The sequence below is a fragment of the Juglans regia genome, chromosome 11, assembly GCF_001411555.2.
Source record: "Juglans regia cultivar Chandler chromosome 11, Walnut 2.0, whole genome shotgun sequence".
Classification (NCBI taxonomy): domain Eukaryota; kingdom Viridiplantae; phylum Streptophyta; class Magnoliopsida; order Fagales; family Juglandaceae; genus Juglans; species Juglans regia.
The window spans coordinates 9,372,067-9,390,490 of record NC_049911.1 but is presented as its reverse complement, the minus strand read 5'-3'; the positions used below and the strand labels follow the sequence as shown (position 1 = coordinate 9,390,490).

Genomic DNA, 18,424 nt, shown 5'->3' with positions numbered 1-18,424 from the left:
TAAATGATGTGTTATTAGTTCCTAATCTAGAAAAGAACTTGCTCTTTGTAAGTCAACTAACTACTCAATTTCCTGTTAATTGTGAATTTTCTAATATGGATTTTTGTGTTAATGAATGGGAAACAGGACATGCAATGGTAACAGGGAAACGCAAGGGTAATCTCTATGTCCTACCCACTTCACCAGAACTTTATTTCTCTCATTGTTTCAAGTCTAGCACAATAGAAGTTTGGCATCAACACCTCGGCTATTCTCAATCTTCAGCTTTGCAAATGTTAAAAAATAAGGACTAATTGATATTGTAGGGACAACATAATCGCAACATCTTTGTGATAGTTGTCAACTAGAAAAGCTTAGTTGTTTACCTTTTTCTTGTTCAGAACACTCAAGTACCAGCATTTTTGAGAAAATTCATTGTGATTTGTGGGGACCTGCTCATGTTCTTTGTATTACAAAATTCAGATATTATGCTTGTTTGGTTGATGATTTTTCTAAGTATACATGGATTATCCCTTTACAACAAAAATCCGATAATTTCAATGCATATCTAACCTTTGAAAAATATGTTGCTAGACAGTTCAACAAGTAATTAAAGATCTGCCATTCCGATGGATGAGGTGAGTTCATCTTTTCAAAACTATCAACTCACTTTTTTTCCACAGACATTGTTCATCAAATATCAGCCCCATACACTCCCGAGCAAATTGGTATGGTTGAAAGACAACATAGAACTATAAGAGAATTAGGTATGACTATGTTATTTCATTGTGGTGCTCCTTTATTTTTATGGATAGAAACTTTCACTACAACTATTTATCTCATGAATCGACTACCTTCATCAGCTCTCAATTTTGTCCCATATTTTGCATTGCATGGAATGCATTCGATTTACTCATCACTTTGAGCCTTTGGATCTAAGTGCTTTCCCTATACTTGGGATACACGACGTCACAAGTTTGATCCTAAAACACTTCTCTGCATCTTTGTAGGCTACAATGAAAAACATAAGGCTTATAAATGTTTTCATCCGTCAAGCAAGAAGTTTTTTTTATCTCCCGACGTGTTGTCTTTGATGAACTAATTCTACTAATAATTCTTGCATGACAGCAGCAAAGCCATTGGCTATAAATATTTTTTACACTTGGTTACCACATACTGATATTTCTTCTTCTACAGGGACACATTCGGTCTCTTCCACAGCTCGATGTTTAAGTCCCTTGCCTCAGCTTCAAGAGACAGCAACATTCACCCAAAATTCCATGTCACCCGAACATTCACCTCAACTTCCTCTCAACGTAGTACCTCAAACCACCACAGTAAATATTGAAAATGATTTTCCCGAATTCCCTACCAACACTGGCACACCAGAAACTTCATCACCACATGAGACACACACACCATAAACTTTAGAAATACATCCAACCGTAGCCCCACAGCCAACAGCCATATCAACATAATTACCACATCATACACCTGCTCCTGCAGAACACACACATCTCATGGTCACTAGATCAAAACTAGGTGTGGTAAAACATAATCCTAAGTATGCCTTGACCACAATCACCTTTACCAATATACCCCATGAGCCTCAAAACATCAAAATAGCCCTAGCACACCCTGGTTGGAAAGCAGCCATGAATGAAGAGTTTGCTACTCTTCATCAAAATGAGACATGGAAACTTGTTCTCCGCACATCTAACATGCATGTCATTGGTTCAAAATGGGTATTCAAGTCAAAACTTAAGCCTGATGGGACATTAGATCGACTCAAAGCACGTTTGGTTGCAAAAGGATATCATCAAGTTGATGGAATAAACTACATTGAAACTTTTTCTCCCGTCATCAAACCAAGATTAATTCGGATGATTATAACTATCGCTCTTGTTAAGCAGTGGTTTATTCATCAACTGGATGTAAAAGAATGTCTTTTTGCATGGATTAATTTCTGAAGAACTATGTATGCAGCAACCACCAGGAATGGCAGATCCACAACATCCAATATATGTTTGTAAACTAAAAAAAGCACTCTATGGATTAAAACAAGCACCACGTGCTTGGTTTGATCTATTTAGTGTTTTTCTTCTTAAATTTGGTTTCTTTTGTAGTCTAGCCGATCCTTCATTGTTTATTTATCACTCTGAATTTGGTTCATTATTTTTACTTCTTTATGTGGATGACGTATTGCTTATAGGATCTACTCCAACACTTGTTGCAGATTTCATTAAGTTACTAAGTAGCGAGTTTGCAATGAAAGATTTGGGACCAATTCATCACTTTCTTGGAATGGAAATCACGACAACAAATTGTGGGTTTCATCTATCTCAGTCCTACTACGCTCTTACCATACTTGAACACTCCAATATGGTAGATTGCAAGCCTATGAGTACACCTATTGAAGCTAAAACCAAAACTTCTTTCAATGAAACTCTCATGGAAGACCCAAGTTACTACCGAGGTCTTGTTGGAGCCTTACAATACCTTACATTCACTCACCTAGATATTTCATTTAGTGTTAATTATGTATCCCAATTCATGTATGCTCCCACGATGACACACTTAAAAATAGTTCGACATATCCTACAATATATCAAAAGAACAATTGAAATGAGATTACATCTTTCTTCACACACTACACTTGATCTTTTTGCTTTCTCGTATGCAGATTGGGCATGGTGTCCTACTACAAGACAATCAACCACAAGCTATTGTACATTCCTAGGAGGGAATCTCATCTCGTGGTGTTTAAAAAAACAACATACAATTTCACAATCAAGCACGGAAGCAAAGTATTGCGCCATGGCTAACACAGCAGCTAAACTCACTTAGATGACGTTCATTCTCAAAGACCTTCGAATTACAATGACATCTCCTCACATACTCTACTGTGACAATCTCAGTGCTCTTCATATGATAGTTAACCCTGTATTCCATGCCCGAAGCAAACAAATTGAGTTGGATTATCATTTTGTGCACGAACGAGTTGCACATGGACTACTTATCACTCAACATATCTCCACTGAAAACCAAGTTGTTGATCTCTTCACAAAACCAATGTCAAAAGCAGCCCTTCAATATTTCTGAACCAAACTTTGCCTCCAACCCTGGCAAAATTAGATGGAGGGTATTAGCAGCATACCATAACTCGGCACACTCAACAACAGTGAGAGTCAATGGAGCAATAAGGAAGCATGGGAATCCTGGAGGAAAAAGGGGAAAAACTCTCACAATATTGCCGAAATCAGTGGAGAGACATTGAGAGATATTGGAGCTCTAACGACAACAAGTTCAAACCAAAGTGATGACCCAGCAAGTCCTAAAAATAAGGAAGAATCAGATCAACAAGAAGATCTATCAGTTTTGGCTAATAAGGGAGATCCTAATGTAAAGCTGTCAATAACAAAAGGATTTGAGATCAATGGCAACTGCAGGAAATCCTATCTGAGATCAACACTAACTGCAGAAAGTCAGAGACATATGCCAACTACAAAATCTGAGGATCATATGTCAACATAGCAGATTTATGGGATTCATTTTAATTTTTTGAATATGGGAGATCATTGTATTACTTAGTTTAAATACTCCTCTTGTACAGCCTAAGTGTTCATGCTGCCATTCATTAGAAATAAGACACTATTGTATTTCAAATTATCTTCTGTTATTTCCTCTATTTTATTTTTTCTATCTGGATACACATAAATTGACAATGACTCAAGTCAAGTCTTAATACTTATTTCTCGTGATCAAGCTAATTAAGTTCATGAGTAATGCTAAATATAAATATAGAGTGTGCAAATCTGATGCAAAATTTTTTTAAAATAGTAGGGTTCTATATTAAAAAGTAGAATTTCTCATGTGAGTTTTAGATTTGCTCATTATTTTTAAATGAGTGAGTGAGACTTGCAATCTTAAGACTGTACAAATTATTTTCCTAAATTCACGTAATCAATAATCAACTCAATTCAACCATAATATAGTGGCTAGATTACTTATAATCTACTTAATTCGATCATACTTCTATCCATTTGATGAGTTTGTGAAACGGTTTGCCTCCTTTCTCTATTTATTTATATCTTTCAGGAGGAGCAAGAAAGCTTTACAGAGTGCTGAATGATTGAATCTGCATGGATCTCACTACTTGAACAAGACAAGCCTTTTGGGGTCCCACTTAAAGGTTACTTTCTCCTACGAATTTTCAGAAAGCTCAAGCTAGAATCCTTATCACTGTGGAAGCCTATGCTTCAACTATTCACTCTCACACTCTATACTTATTTTCATAAAATATGAGGATATTTTTTATAAGATATGGAGATATTTTTCATAAAATATGAAGATATTTTTTATAGGATATAAATCAGTGTGGAGTAATAAATAGTAGTTAACGAGAAGAATTTTTTTATAAATAAACTAACAAGTAATTCTACACTCATAAAGAGATTAGATAAAAAAAATTTTACAAACTGATATCATTTCATATAGTTCGTTAGATCTACTTTATAATAAAAGTAACTTTACAATATGACGAATCACATCAAATCACATCAGTTTGTAAAATCACTTTTATGTAATCTCTTTGTAGTTAAAATATTTCCCTAAATTAAAACTTAAGAATAGGAAACACATCTTATCAAAAGAATAAGAAACACACAACATAACAAAACAATGGAAAAAAAATGCTTACAAAGGATAATCCACTAATTTTAAAAAAATAATATAGTTTAAAATAACATTTTTTTATGCAAGCACCACAACCACGCCATTGCTTGTGAAAGCAACATATTTAAGTTACCACTTTTAAGGTGTATTATACCAAGCACATGCAACATAAATATGTGGGGGTGTTTGATAATGCTAAAATAAGATCTCTGGCTTCCATATCAATAATGTGCCTGACGCATCAATAAAAATATTAAAAATTAAAATAATACTATTATGCCGCATCAATTTGCCTCTTCATTTTGACCGTTTATACATTTTATTTTATTGTATTTTTTCTTTTACTTACTGATTAAGGAAGTGACATTAGTATGTTGGTATATTTTTTATTTTTTTAAAATATTTAAATATGTTAAAAAAATGTAAAGAAAAAAAAATAAAAAGTAAAATTTATACTAGTGAGCACGCCCAGCAGTCAAAGCTGGACGACACACTAGCACTACCCTAAAAATTTATGCTTATATCGCGAGTCAATTTACCTTTTCAATACTAAAATCTAAAATTTTAAAAATTTTAAAAACCTCTCATCTTATTATTATAATTTTTATAAATTCTTACATAAAATAAAATAAATAATTTATTTTTTTTAAATTTTAAAATAAAAATAATATTAAAAAATATATTTTAATAATATTTTATTTTATTTTTAAATTTTAATCTTAACTCATCTCATCTCATCTTATCTCTAAAAGTAAACGAGTCCGATTTCATCCGGACTTGTGCTCTCAATTTTGTATTTATGTGTGTTGACTGTGTTCAATGCCAGCCCAAGAAGATGACACAACGAAAAATAATGCAATAACTTGCTTTACAAGCAAAATCCGCAGGAATAGCCGTGTTGACATGTCTTGATCATCATCAACTTCCACGAAAAAATTGTAAAATAAAATTTAAGAAGATTTTCCCAAAACTAAATATTATCCATCCATCGCCAATGCTGCTAAAAAAGTACTGATTACACAATAAATAGGAGTGTCGAATTTTGTCACCTGCATAGAGAAAAGGGTAGAAGAATCTAGATGGAGTTTGCTGGTGAGTGCAGGAAAATGGACGGTCCACATTTTCAAGATTGGGATGCCAGGCATCAGCTTGAGATGAGATCATTATATCCAAGTTGCAAAGAACACACTTTGATGTGCTGAGTACATTACTTACACCTCGTTTAGATAGTGAGATGAGATGATTTTAGATGAAAATTAAAAATTAAATAAAATATTATTTTTCAATATTATTATTATTTTAAAATTTTAAATTATTTATTATATTTTACGTAAAAATTTAAAAAAATTATAATGATGAGATGAGATGAAACCGTTTATGCATCTAAACGAAACCTAATCATAGTTCACACATAATTGTAGCACTATATTGCAGCTGGATTGTAAGAATTGTGATAATCAAATAAGACAAAAAAAAAAAAAAAGTGAAGGACTAAGAAACTCTACACAATGTTACACTGAATAGACTCCAATTCCTGAAAATAAATTGAAAGAAAATACTTCTAAGAACATATTATAAACACAAATGAATTCTAATCCTCTATTTTCATCAACAGTTCATTTATAAGTCACACATTACAATTTTGTATGGCATGACCTGGAAATCTTCCATACTCAAAAAAGGGAATTCATTATTCACACCAGCATAACCATCATGCCTGGAGCCATCTCCCATGCAGATTCCACACCAACTCAAAACCAAACACCTGGGCGTAAAGTATTCACAATCCTATCCAGACTCCTATCATTAAATTTGAGTTTAAGTAGATCCACGGAACGGTTATAGAAGTAATTGAGGTCATCTCTAGGATCAAGTACAAAGTAAATGAAATCTGGGAAAAGGAACACCACAGCTATTGGCTTCTTATCACTTCTCTAAATCTTCAAAACTCTAGTTTGGATCTATATCGGCCGGTGGGGCTACTCACATTTCGTGAACTAATGCTTGCAGTTCTTAGAAGTCTGCGGAATTCTGATAGACTTATTTTCCCATCTCTGTCAATATCAGCCTCGTCAAGAAGCGGATCAATGGAGCCTCTTAAACCCGCGTGCTACAAAGCAATGAAGAAATTTCAGTACTGGATTTTTTTTTTTAAATGATGAGAACAATTATTTAATGGAAGTATAAAGCTCAAATATTGAAGAACAAAATTTACTTATACTATAACAAGCACACCCAACCCCGGAACTCATGTACATTCTATTTATATATGCATAGGCCACACACACGTTCTAGGATTTGGTCCTAATAAATTCAGCAAAAGCGCATTGATACTCTGCCACTGAAAGTGAGGCCTTTTGCACAGCTGAAGGAGCAAACCTATAGAATAACATCAAAAGATGGTTGCAGGGACTAAGGCAATCTTTAATATATCCTACAAGTAAACTATCTTTTTTCCCCCCAAATAGATGCTTATGTACAATAATCACTTGGTTCGCCAGTGTTGCAGTGTCTAGTCCACTCTAGGTTCAGAACATTGAATCAATGTTGTTATTCATTTTGTGCAAACTTATGCCCACTACAAGACCACTGGAGAAGATCGGAACTGCTAAAATTCTAATCTGATTTTGCCAAAGATAAGAGCCAAAATTAATCAGGGGAAGGAGGAATGAACCCCATCCTTATCTTAACAATAATAATATTAATAACCCAAGAAACAACCCTGGATAATTTGTTGTATTGGCTCTTTCTTTTCTTGTGGTCTCTCTCTTACTCTCTTTGGGGGAAGAGGGTCATCAAAATAAAGAGGATGGGCTTTTGATCCAAAGATATATACTGACCAGTCTCAGTTCCTCCGGAGTAATAAACCCATCTTTATCAATGTCGAATTTCTCAAAAGCGGCCCGAGACCGCTGCTGCCACTTCTCAGAGTCATGCTCTTCCATTTGATGCACATGTAGCGTGGCTGCTACAAACTCATTGAAATCAACAAGGCCATCTGTGTTGCTGTCAATCTGCATCAGCAAAAGGCCGTTATAATTAAAAAGTAACTGTATTCACAAGCCAGTGACAAGTAAAGTTATGAATAGATGCTGGATTGCTGAAGGTGGGTGGGTTAGAGTAGCCTGATAGTTTCTTATTTCCAATTCAAGGGGAATGCTCACCGCTTGCAGAATCTCTAAGACGCCCGAGTCCTTCAACTTCCAAGGAAGATCTTTAGCAAGAGCCTGCATGAAAGCCATCCTTGTTAGGACCAAAAAAGACAATAACAAAAGAAATAAAAACACAATCAGACAAATGATAATATATATGCATGTAAACCTAGTTGAATGTGGAGGAGAAATCTTACATGTCTCATTTCTTCTAGACTAATAGAACCATTTTTATCCACATCAATTGCAGCAAATTGATCTTTAAGATCTGCGAGCTCCTCGTCATCAAGTGTGCTAGCAAGTGCCTGCAAGACAATCATTATTCAAAAGAGTAATCGAAGAAAAAAAAACTTCTTGCCTCCGCCATAAAAAATCTTTTTCAAAGAAAATCTCACCCTTAGAGCGAACTGTTTCAATCGACCATATCTTACAAATTGCCGCATGTTACTTAGAACAGATATATCGATAGGGATCTCTGATGCATTTCCTCCCTCTCTAACCCATGGGTGCGCTGGAAGTTTGAAACCAATTAGAAGAGCTAACCAATTTCTGATAGTTTCAGCAGAAAAAAAAAAAATGGAAGGGAAGAACATAACACAGTTTGAAAATTGGCCTTGGTCACTAAAATGTAGAAATAAGACAAACCAAGGGAATATCACTCAAGAGCAACAAACCTAAAAATGTTTAATCACATTAGCCAATTTCCAATATGCCAAAAATACTCAACATTACTATTTACTAAAGAGAAGAACTGGATACATACATAGGGCCTGAGCAGCAGTTAATCTTGCCCGAGGATCCTTCACCAGTAACTTCTTTACAAAATCTTTAGCACTATTGCTTACGCTTGGCCATGGTTTGCGGCGAAAATCAGGCTTGTTTCGTATAACCTGCAAATAAGTCACAGTTCGGTATACTCAAGAAAATAATCGAATTAAAAAATAGCGAAAAGTAAGACACATGTTGATGATCTCCCAACACAGGCACTGCCTAGACAATTGTAATGGTTCTTTAACATATAGAGATTTAAGTAAAATCCAACAAACAGTAACTTGGCTAAGGAAAGAAAGGTCGTGAAAGTATTTTTTCTTTTTCTTTTTTTTTTGGCTGTGTGCAGTTTTCCATCAGATACTAGAACTACAGATTGGAACATATAGTCAGGAAAATACTCACATACAAGGTAAAAATATATAATGATTTGTAACACAGGTAAACAGAAAAAGAAAAATAATAGTTTAAATGAATACTGTACTTAACCTCCTTAAATATACCATCTTCAGTCTTATCCCAAAAGGGGCGCCTTCCACAGAGCAAAATGTAGGTAATCACACCAATACTCCAGACATCCGATTCAGGTCCTGACTTGCGTTTTAATACTTCAGGAGCAACATAATAAGCACTGCCAACGATATCTTTGAACTTCTTTCCTGCATGTTTATATTTTGTATGCCTTCAGAACTATCATGTACAAACAGCCATAAATCTATGCAGATCAACAGCTTCAGATGAACAGAAAGGAAAATAGTTGGAAAAAATATTTCTATATTTGAAAAGATAGAATCACATAAAAGCAACGTAATAGAAGCTCTACTTGCCTGGGTTAATGAAATCTGACAAACCAAAATCTGTGGCCTTCAGTGGTGAATCTTGTTTAGTTGACTTAAAAAGAAAATTCTACATGCAACAAAAGCAAGGGAATTAGTCTCAAGCACGTGACCAGTTTGCGTAGTAGACTGCTATTGTGAAACCTACTATATCCATTCGATTTAATTTTTGGAAAAAAATAAAAAATAAAAGATAAAAATAAAAATATAGAAATTCTAGTAGCAGGAGAGTTCAGGTGGTAAGCTGAACAATCCATGCCTTTAAGGGAACTAGGCTATACCTCCGGTTTCATGTCTCGGTGTACCAACCCATGTAAATGACACTCAGCTGCAACTTTGAGCATCTGGCGCACAACTACTGCTGCGTCTTTCTCAGTATATCGGCTGTCCTTCCTGAGTTAAGTAACTAGTGTCATTAATAATTAATACAAACTCAAAAACAGAATAATATGGCAATATATGACTTCCAGAAAAACTATAACAAACCGTTGACTAGATAGACACATTAAAGAGCAGCCACCGTTGGCAGCACTAATTAATTATATCCATGACTTAAAAGATTCTTACTTGGCCAATATACGATCTAGCAATTCGCCACCCTCACATAACCTGATAACGGACAAAAACAACACACCAACATTTAAATATATTAACAGATTGTAGGATCAAATAAAAGGAGGTCAGAAAGGCCAAAAAATAAATGAAGTTCAAGCAAGCAGAAAAACAAAACCAATAAATACTGGAATAGTTTAAAAGAAGCCCATGAAATGAAAAAGTACTTCATAAAAAGCTAAACTTACTCCATTACTATATACACATATGAATCATCCTCAAACGCATTATAGAAGTGAACCACATTCTCGTGGCCTGTAAGTGCTTGCAATATCTTGACCTCCCGCCTCACATCCTCAACAGCAATAGGAAGAACCATCTGCCACCAGATCCAAAGGTTTTCTGAAACTTCATTAAAAATATTCACCAAAAATAGAGGGCACAAATTCTGCATGATTAAAGATAATTAGAGCTGTCTGATTTTGAAGCTTTCAAGCTCAATTGAGTCGGGTATATTCATTTATTTTGTTTCCATGACCATTTTTGGTAGTGATTCTTGCACCACATTTTACCCAACTGGAGAAAAATACAAACAATTATCTCTCCCCAAACAGACCTTAAGAAGAGATCCATTATTCTGAGTGAGTTTGCAAAACAATACCATGAATCAACCACCTGTAACACGTGCGATATTGCAACCTGCTACTCTCGATATCATACTTAGATTTAGCCCGTCATAGCGATCAAACAGTGTAAGTTCTCTTGACCTATTAGTAACGTAAATAGAAACACTGCTTAAAACAGGTTACCACTCATCATATTTATGAATAATGACTCAGACATATCCTCCAGGTGTCCCTGGTGATTGCTAAACCTTCATATATAGAAGAAGCGATCTTCCGGACACCAGAAAACAGAAAAGACTTCAAACAACATTTTCATGGAAATACAGGGCAACGTAAAACCCAACTGCCGAATCCAGGTATTCATACCAAAAGGAGAAGGCCCTACAGACATATTGGGACCAAGACCACCATTTCTAATCCACAATCAAAGTCTGGAACCGGGGTTCAGAAAAAGGCCCCGAACTATATCTCCCAGCTTTCTCCCAAATCCCTTGACCAAATAACACCTCAATTGAAATCCAACTTCTAATTACAAACAAAACCCAAAATTTACAGAGAACATAAACGAATCCCAACAACCCGGATTCACATATAGTCAAATGAGGTCAGAAAGACCAATAAATCCCACAAATTGACCGGGAAAGCCCCATACAAAGAAACAAATTTACCTTATTCTTTTCAATTCTCTTAACCGCGACTCGATCCCCATTCGCCTTGTCGGTGGCGACGTAGGTGTACCCGAACTGCCCGTGTCCCAACAACTTCCCAATTGAGTAGCGTTGGCTGAAATCCTTGGCATACCCGAAATCTGTACGCTTCCCACAGGGGATGAGCCCGCTCTGCCGCCTCGAGACGGGCTTGTCTTTGGGTCTCAGCTGATGCGAATTCCTCCCGTTCGCTTTGTTCTGTCGCTGATTGCTCGAAGCCTCCTGTTTCGTCGTAGTGGTAGTTCTCGTATGGGACTCGGTGTTCTGTTTACGGTTGTGATTGATGATGGTGGTCGTGGTGTTGGGGGTATTGGTGGTGTTGCTGCTAGAGCCAATGACTTTGTTGGTAGAAAAGCAAGAACCCATGATTGGGAAACAGAGAGAGAGAAAGAAAAACAGAGTTTTTAGAGGTCTTGACGGATCAAAACCTTGACAAAGGTCGTGAATAAATTATAGCAGTCATTTATATGCAAACAGAGAGATATACAGCTAATGAATGAGCGGGGATAGCAAATAGGAAAGCCTGGAGCAGATAGGAGGAAGAAGGGAAGAAAGAGAGCATGGTCAAAAAGAGACTTTTGAAGAATGCAAGAGAGAGAGAGAATGTGCAGGTAGGGTGCAGAAGGCAAGGAGTTCCCCCCAGCCCCCATTTTTTTCTGACCGGAGAATTAAAATTTTCAAACAGAAAAAACAATTTGGAGTTTTTTTTTTTTTTTTTTCCTTTTATGTCCCATCATTTACTGGGTTGGGTGATTTTTGCTGCTTGTAAATCTGTATTAACACACAATTTTGTAAGATTTATTATGATTATTAAAAAAATATTTTTTCTTTTTTATTATTATCATGTGTTGGACATCTTCATTTTATAAACTATGATGATCTTCCTTTTGACAGTGTCAAGTTTGTTCATCTTTCTCAGCCTTATGATATTCATTCTTGCTTCAAAGTTCAAGTTCGACTTTATACTATTATCGGATGGATACAATAAAGAAATAGGAATGTTACTCATCTTCACACACTACATATTTTATATATTTTAAAATTATTTTTATTATTTTTATTTTATTCTTTATTAAACTAATTAAATTGTTCTAAATTGAGATCTTGATAAATTCCAGTTAGCTTTCAAATCATAAGATATTTTTTAATGAAAAATGATTAATATTATGCACCTCTAGTTTAATAAAATAACCTTTTTAAATTGAGAATTTATACACTTTAAAATTATATCTAATATTACTCTTTTTTTAATTTTAAATTAATAAAAGTATCTTTAGTTCACTGATTTTTTTTTAATATAAACAAGTGTTTATGTAAACAATTTCTCCATAATAATCAAACATGAAGAGATCAAGGTGAATACAAATATTGAGTTACCATCAGCTTGTTTTGCTAATGAGGCGTGTTTCAAAGAAGTTGGATCAAACTTCTTTACGTGTTGAATGAAGCCGACATAGGCTTTTACAAGACGAGCATATTTCAAAATGCCATAATGGCAATAAAAAGAAACAAAAACAGTGTCTTAATTCAACTTGCAACTAATAATGAAAGAAAAAATATTGGCATCATCCGGTCCCTAACGCATACCGACCATACGTGGGGACCGGGGTTCACTAATATCTCATGTATTGGTACCCTGATCCTTGTCAACCGCCATAATCGAGAAGGAGATCAAGCAAAGCACAAACCCAGAAATCATTGACGACAACAATGCCTTCTTCATCATGTTGTCCCACCTCATCCTCCTTAGTATCGAAAGATTTGATCTTAACCTTCAGTTACCTCCACCACCATTAGCACCATCATGGCTAATAGTGCTTGCTTCAACTTCTTTGAAGTTGACGAAGCCGTCTTGTGCTCCAAGGTCCACCTTGGCCATCGACGCCACTGGGTATGCCCGGGACGAACGACTCACTGTTGGTGGGGCATCTGGGTCGAGTGCAAAGGAGTGATTGAGGTCATGACCATGAGAGGAATGATTGAAGGAAAGTGAAGAGAGGGATGAGGAGTCCAATGGTAGTGACGGGGGTTTGTGGTCTAAGTGGGAATGAACGAATGAGGCGGCAAAGAATGGGTGGCGAGTGATGGCCAAGGTGGACCCTAGATGTTTTAGAATCTGAAAGCCTGGTTTGGAATTTGGATTGTGAGATATTTTCATCTCATCTCATATCATCTCATTACATCTCATCTCAATAACCAAACACTACCAAGACAAATACTTTTCAATTCCAAATGTTTGATTTTTTCATCTAATTATTACCTAATTATTACAATCTTTCTAAATTTTCAAACAAAACACCATAAATAATTCAAGTTTTTTCAAATCTCAAGACAAAAATAATATTCTAACAATATTTTAATTTTAAAATAATTTTATTCAATTGTTTATCCCTCATTTCCTAAAACCACATAAAACATTTCAATTCAAATAATTTTGAAAGGTTTTGATTCAAAACTCATCTCATCTCAATTCATTTTATCACATCTAATTATTATAACTTTCACAAACTTTCATATAAAATAAATAAACAATTGAACTTTTTCAAATCTAAAAATAAAAATAATATTCTAATAATATTTTATTCAATTTTTAATTTTTAACTTTCATCACATCTCTTCTCATCTCAACTCACAATCTAAACCTTTCTAACTCATCTCATTTTAACTCAAATATTTTATTACTATTCATAAATCATCTCAACTTATGTACAAACCAAGCCTAAATTGCTAAGGAAGTTTAGTCATATTCTTTATTTTGTTTGTTCTTATGCATAAGAGAGAGAGTTTTGTTCACATTAGTATCCAAAGAAATCAAAGGCTTGAGAATCAACAAAAAGGGAATAATTCTTTATCTTTCCCTTTGAATCTCGTATGTTATTTCTCTGCAAAATGTTTTAGATATCCGAGTATCATCTCTTTTTTACGTCATTTCATTACTATAGAAAAAAATATATATATTAAAAATAAATAAATATTTCATGCCTTATCCCAAGAAGCGGCACAAGATATTTAATTATTATATCTCAATAGCAAAAGGTATTTGTATTTTTTTATAATTATAAATAATATCACAATAAATGATGATTTAACATATATATATATATTATAATAGAAAATATTAATGAAATCTTCCAAAATTACTGTTAAAAGTTACCGTTTAATTATTTTTATTTAATAATTAAGAAAATGATTATTAATAAAATTATATATTTTTTTATTTTTTTAATGATTAAGAATATTAAAAATTTGTTGAAAAAAAAAAAAAAAAAGACTGGGCGTACCGCTAGCACTGTCCTATTATAATATTTCTCTATCTCTTACAGCAAAAAGTAGTGGTCCGTGGTGTCTGCTCCAGGAACACAGAAGTCTGAGTGTTGACTTGGTCTCTGGTTAGCTTGGCCTTGATATCTAAGGTTAAAAGTCTTGTACAAAATTATTAATTTTATTTGAATTTTTGGCTAGCCGCCTAAGGTGGACCAGCAACCAATAATTTATTCACACTAAAATTTTAAAAAATAAAATATTAAAAAAATTGGATAACGAGAATATAATTATATATATATATATATATATATAATTTATATATATAGCTCACTAGCAGCAAAAACATGATCACTTGACGCATGCTACACTTTATAGATCCACACATGCGACATGCATGCTTTTCGACTTGTTACTTTAAATGATATTCACATTTTTTTCATGTTTAGGCAACCTTTGAATTTAAAGATAAATTGAGATGATTTTATAGATGAGTTGAATAAAAGAGTAAAGCTACTCTCACCGCTCCCAACTCCTGCTGCATTTATTTTATTTTATTTTTATATTTTTTACTTAATGGTTAAGTAAGTATTTTCGAATGATGTTGTGATATTTTTTTATTTTTTTTTTAAATATTTAAAGTGTTAAAAAAATACATGTTAAAAAAAAAAAACACAACAACTACACTAACGGGAGCTCCCAGTCTGAGTTAGGAGCAGTGGTTGTAGAGCCATCTTGAATAAAATATTATTTGATTATTAATTTTTAATATTAATATTATTTTAAAATTTGAAAAAATTAAATTATTTATTATATTTTATGTGGAGATTTCAAAAAATTATAATAATAAGATGAAATAAGTTGAGATGAATTTTCAATCCAAATCGAGACTTAATTTCTTATCAAGAATATGAACAGAAACCTTGTTTTCATGAAGCTTATTGAGTACATGATCATCAATATAATTCGACGCGCCATTAGACTTTTGGATTTATGAAAAGTTGAAACAAAAGTTCTGGGAAATAATTCGACGCGCAATTAGACTTTTTTATTGGGTAATACGACGGTTCACAAAAAATATATATATAATATATAAATTAACGAGATTTAATATGATATATCAAATTATATTTTAATTTACATTAATATAAAATATCGTATTTAATTATATAAGTTTAAAAAGTAAGTTTTTGTAATTCCTTTTACAAACCAAACACTTTAGGTTGATTAGCAAGGAAATGGCTATGAAAAAAAAAAGAAAAATCAGAGAAATTTTAACTGATGAAAAAAAAAAAATTACAAATGAAATTAGGCGTATAATCTTTGATCCAAGAGATTAATTAAGTGAATTTTTCTCTAAAGTATCATCAATATAGATATTAAAATCACCTAACTATCCTTATTTTAGAATAGCAATTAAACAAATAATAATTTTGTTTTTCTTTTAAAAGACCTGATTATGTGCAACCCCTCGTGGTGAACTTTTTTTTTTCATCATTTATTGTTTTTGTTTCCTATTTTTATTGAATTTTAGTTGGGACATTTTGGACAATTAATTCACTCAGAAATTTTAGGATCTCATCATATTTAATGAGTCAATTGAATGATTGAATGTAAATCAAAACGAATTGTTTGTCTTTGGTATCAAATCATTGGTTTTGGTAGTTTTAAATACAATTTTTAAAAATTAATCATCTCAAATCCTTTTGAGTTCTTGTTTAAATAACTTGGAAGAATGAGTCAACAAACTAATATTTAATTTTAGAAATATGCTTTAGAAAAAGAGAATATTTGTTTTAGGATATACCCTTTTTAATATTCTTATCAGTATTTGAATTTACGGTTTTAAGATATTTAAATCTCGTATAATCATCTAGAGAAAGCGTGATCTATATTTTAAAATAAAAAATCACTTTTTTTTTTTTTTATTATGAGTCTTAATTTTTTTAAAGAGCGATGCTAGACTGCCATCAAACAGTGACAGTTGGGCATGCCGTCTAGGCAAAAAAAAATTTTCTTTTCACATTTTTTAACATCTTTGAATATTTTTTTCAAAAAATATATATCAATACACAAATAGTTATTTTCTTAATCAGTAAGTATAAAAATTAAATACATGAACGGTCAAAATGAATGAGCAAAATAAAAGGATATACTAGTATTATTATTATTTTTAAATGGCTGCATAAAAATTATGTTTTTTAAAACTGTATTTAAGATTTGCTCAAGAAAAAAGATAACGAAAATACAATATAAAAACAATCTAGATTATATCCTGGGAAGGATATACCCTTTGATGTCGGAATAATACTCTTCGTAATAGGATTTAGAGACAAGTTACGAAAATTTAAACAAAGATCTTTGACTTGACTATAGCAATAAGTTCAACATGAACAGAAGAATCTTTTACTTTTTTTTTTATTTTTTTATTTTTTTGACTATAGTTAACAAAGTAATCGGAGGCTTTTGAAAGGTCATCCCATGGGATTTTTATGGAGTAGTAGTATACCATACTAAAACAATCTTTAATCGCTATCAATAATCTCATGCTCTACCATATGCATTTTAATTTTTTTTTATATCAAATTTGAAGAAAAAAATAACCTAAATATCTAAAACTAGCAATATTTATTTTTTCCTTTTTTTTTTTTGTAATATTACCTATAATTCATGAAATGTTCTACCACAATTTGAAGTAGAAGTCAACTATACACATACACATGCATATATATATATATATATATATATTAATTTTTGGATTAATTATCACTTTAAGACCAATCGATCATTCATTTAAAATATAAAAATAATACTTGCAGTCATGAGTATGTAAGCGTTGTACAATCGATTTAAAAAAAAGTGAATAAATACGGGATCCACGTGAAAATAAATAAATTTTTTTAATAATGGACTCTATTATTTTTTAAAATTATTGTACGATATTTGTATACTCTACGACTGTATGTAATATTATTCATTTAAAATATAATTATTAATTTTCTTATAAATAAAGATATTAATAATAATAATAATAATTAAATTATAAAAATTATTAATAATTAGCATTGAACTTTGTGGGTGACCTATCAAAACAAAACATAATGGGATACTTGAAATGAGTGTGTGAATTAGAAAGTTTAGCAGTGTGAACACAAATGACGGTTAAAACTTTCACGGGATAGATAAAGTACTCTAAAGAAGAGAGAGACATCACGTTTAGGTACACATGGTCCACACGGCTTAATAAAGAAATAAAGGTATAGGTGGACCAATCAAAATAAATGTCGGTGTTTTTTCATTATATCCACTGGTAAAGTACTTAGCCAGTCCCGAATGTCTGGCTTCCGCACACGTGTTTCGAAAAAATGATTTATACATTTTAGAGCATGTCAGTTGATTTGAGATTTATATAAAAAATATAATATTTAATACAATTATAGGTTATGTGAGTAAGATCTCACCGCTCTCAGAGCTATCGTTAGTTATAATTTTTTTTATATATATATATTTTTAATATTTTAAAATATTTTTTAAAAATATAAAAAAATTTTAAAATTATAAAAAAATACTTCTTTAATCACTAAATAAAAAAAATTAAAAAATCAAGACCGTAAATTAGAGTGATAAGAATAGTATTATCCTATGTATGTATCGTGATTTTTTTTTAAATAATAAAATTTATTATTAAGTCTCATATTTAATCATTTTTTTAAAAGAAATATACGATGTTTATACGTTCTATTACTGTAAATATAATTTATTTTATATCTACTATTCTTCTTTTTTATTTATTTATAATTTTTCTTTATAAGTTGATTAATTTTTTATTTATTTAGATGTGAAAGACAGTTTTAGATTCTATACGAAAG

General features: G+C 32.4%; 1 protein-coding gene across 1 annotated transcript; it reads right to left on the bottom strand.

Moving 5' to 3' along the window:
* Positions 1–6,167: 6,167 nt before the first annotated feature.
* LOC108997707 (calcium-dependent protein kinase 28) lies at positions 6,168–11,953 on the bottom strand. Its single transcript, XM_018974077.2, has 12 exons — positions 11,256–11,953; positions 10,210–10,340; positions 9,977–10,018; positions 9,691–9,802; positions 9,401–9,479; positions 9,063–9,232; positions 8,569–8,695; positions 8,201–8,316; positions 8,003–8,110; positions 7,818–7,880; positions 7,494–7,667; positions 6,168–6,763 (listed from the first exon to the last, which is right to left on the bottom strand). The coding sequence occupies exons 1-12, from the start codon at positions 11,658–11,660 to the stop codon at positions 6,596–6,598; spliced, it is 1,695 nt and encodes a 564-aa protein (XP_018829622.1). The 5' UTR covers positions 11,661–11,953; the 3' UTR covers positions 6,168–6,595.
* Between the last annotated feature and the right edge of the window lie 6,471 nt (positions 11,954–18,424).

What these genes read in the sequence shown, in the direction of transcription:
- LOC108997707 (XM_018974077.2), bottom strand. Translation starts at nt 11,660, where the DNA reads ATGGGTTCTTGCTTTTCTACCAACAAAGTCATTGGCTCTAGCAGCAAC. An exon ending in CTAGATCGTATATTGGCCAA is followed by an intron (nt 9,803 to 9,976) that starts GTAAGAATCTTT and finishes TACTTAACTCAG; the next exon opens with GAAGGACAGCCGATATACTG. An exon ending in AACTGCTGCTCAGGCCCTAT is followed by an intron (nt 8,317 to 8,568) that starts GTATGTATCCAG and finishes TCAAACTTCCAG; the next exon opens with CGCACCCATGGGTTAGAGAG.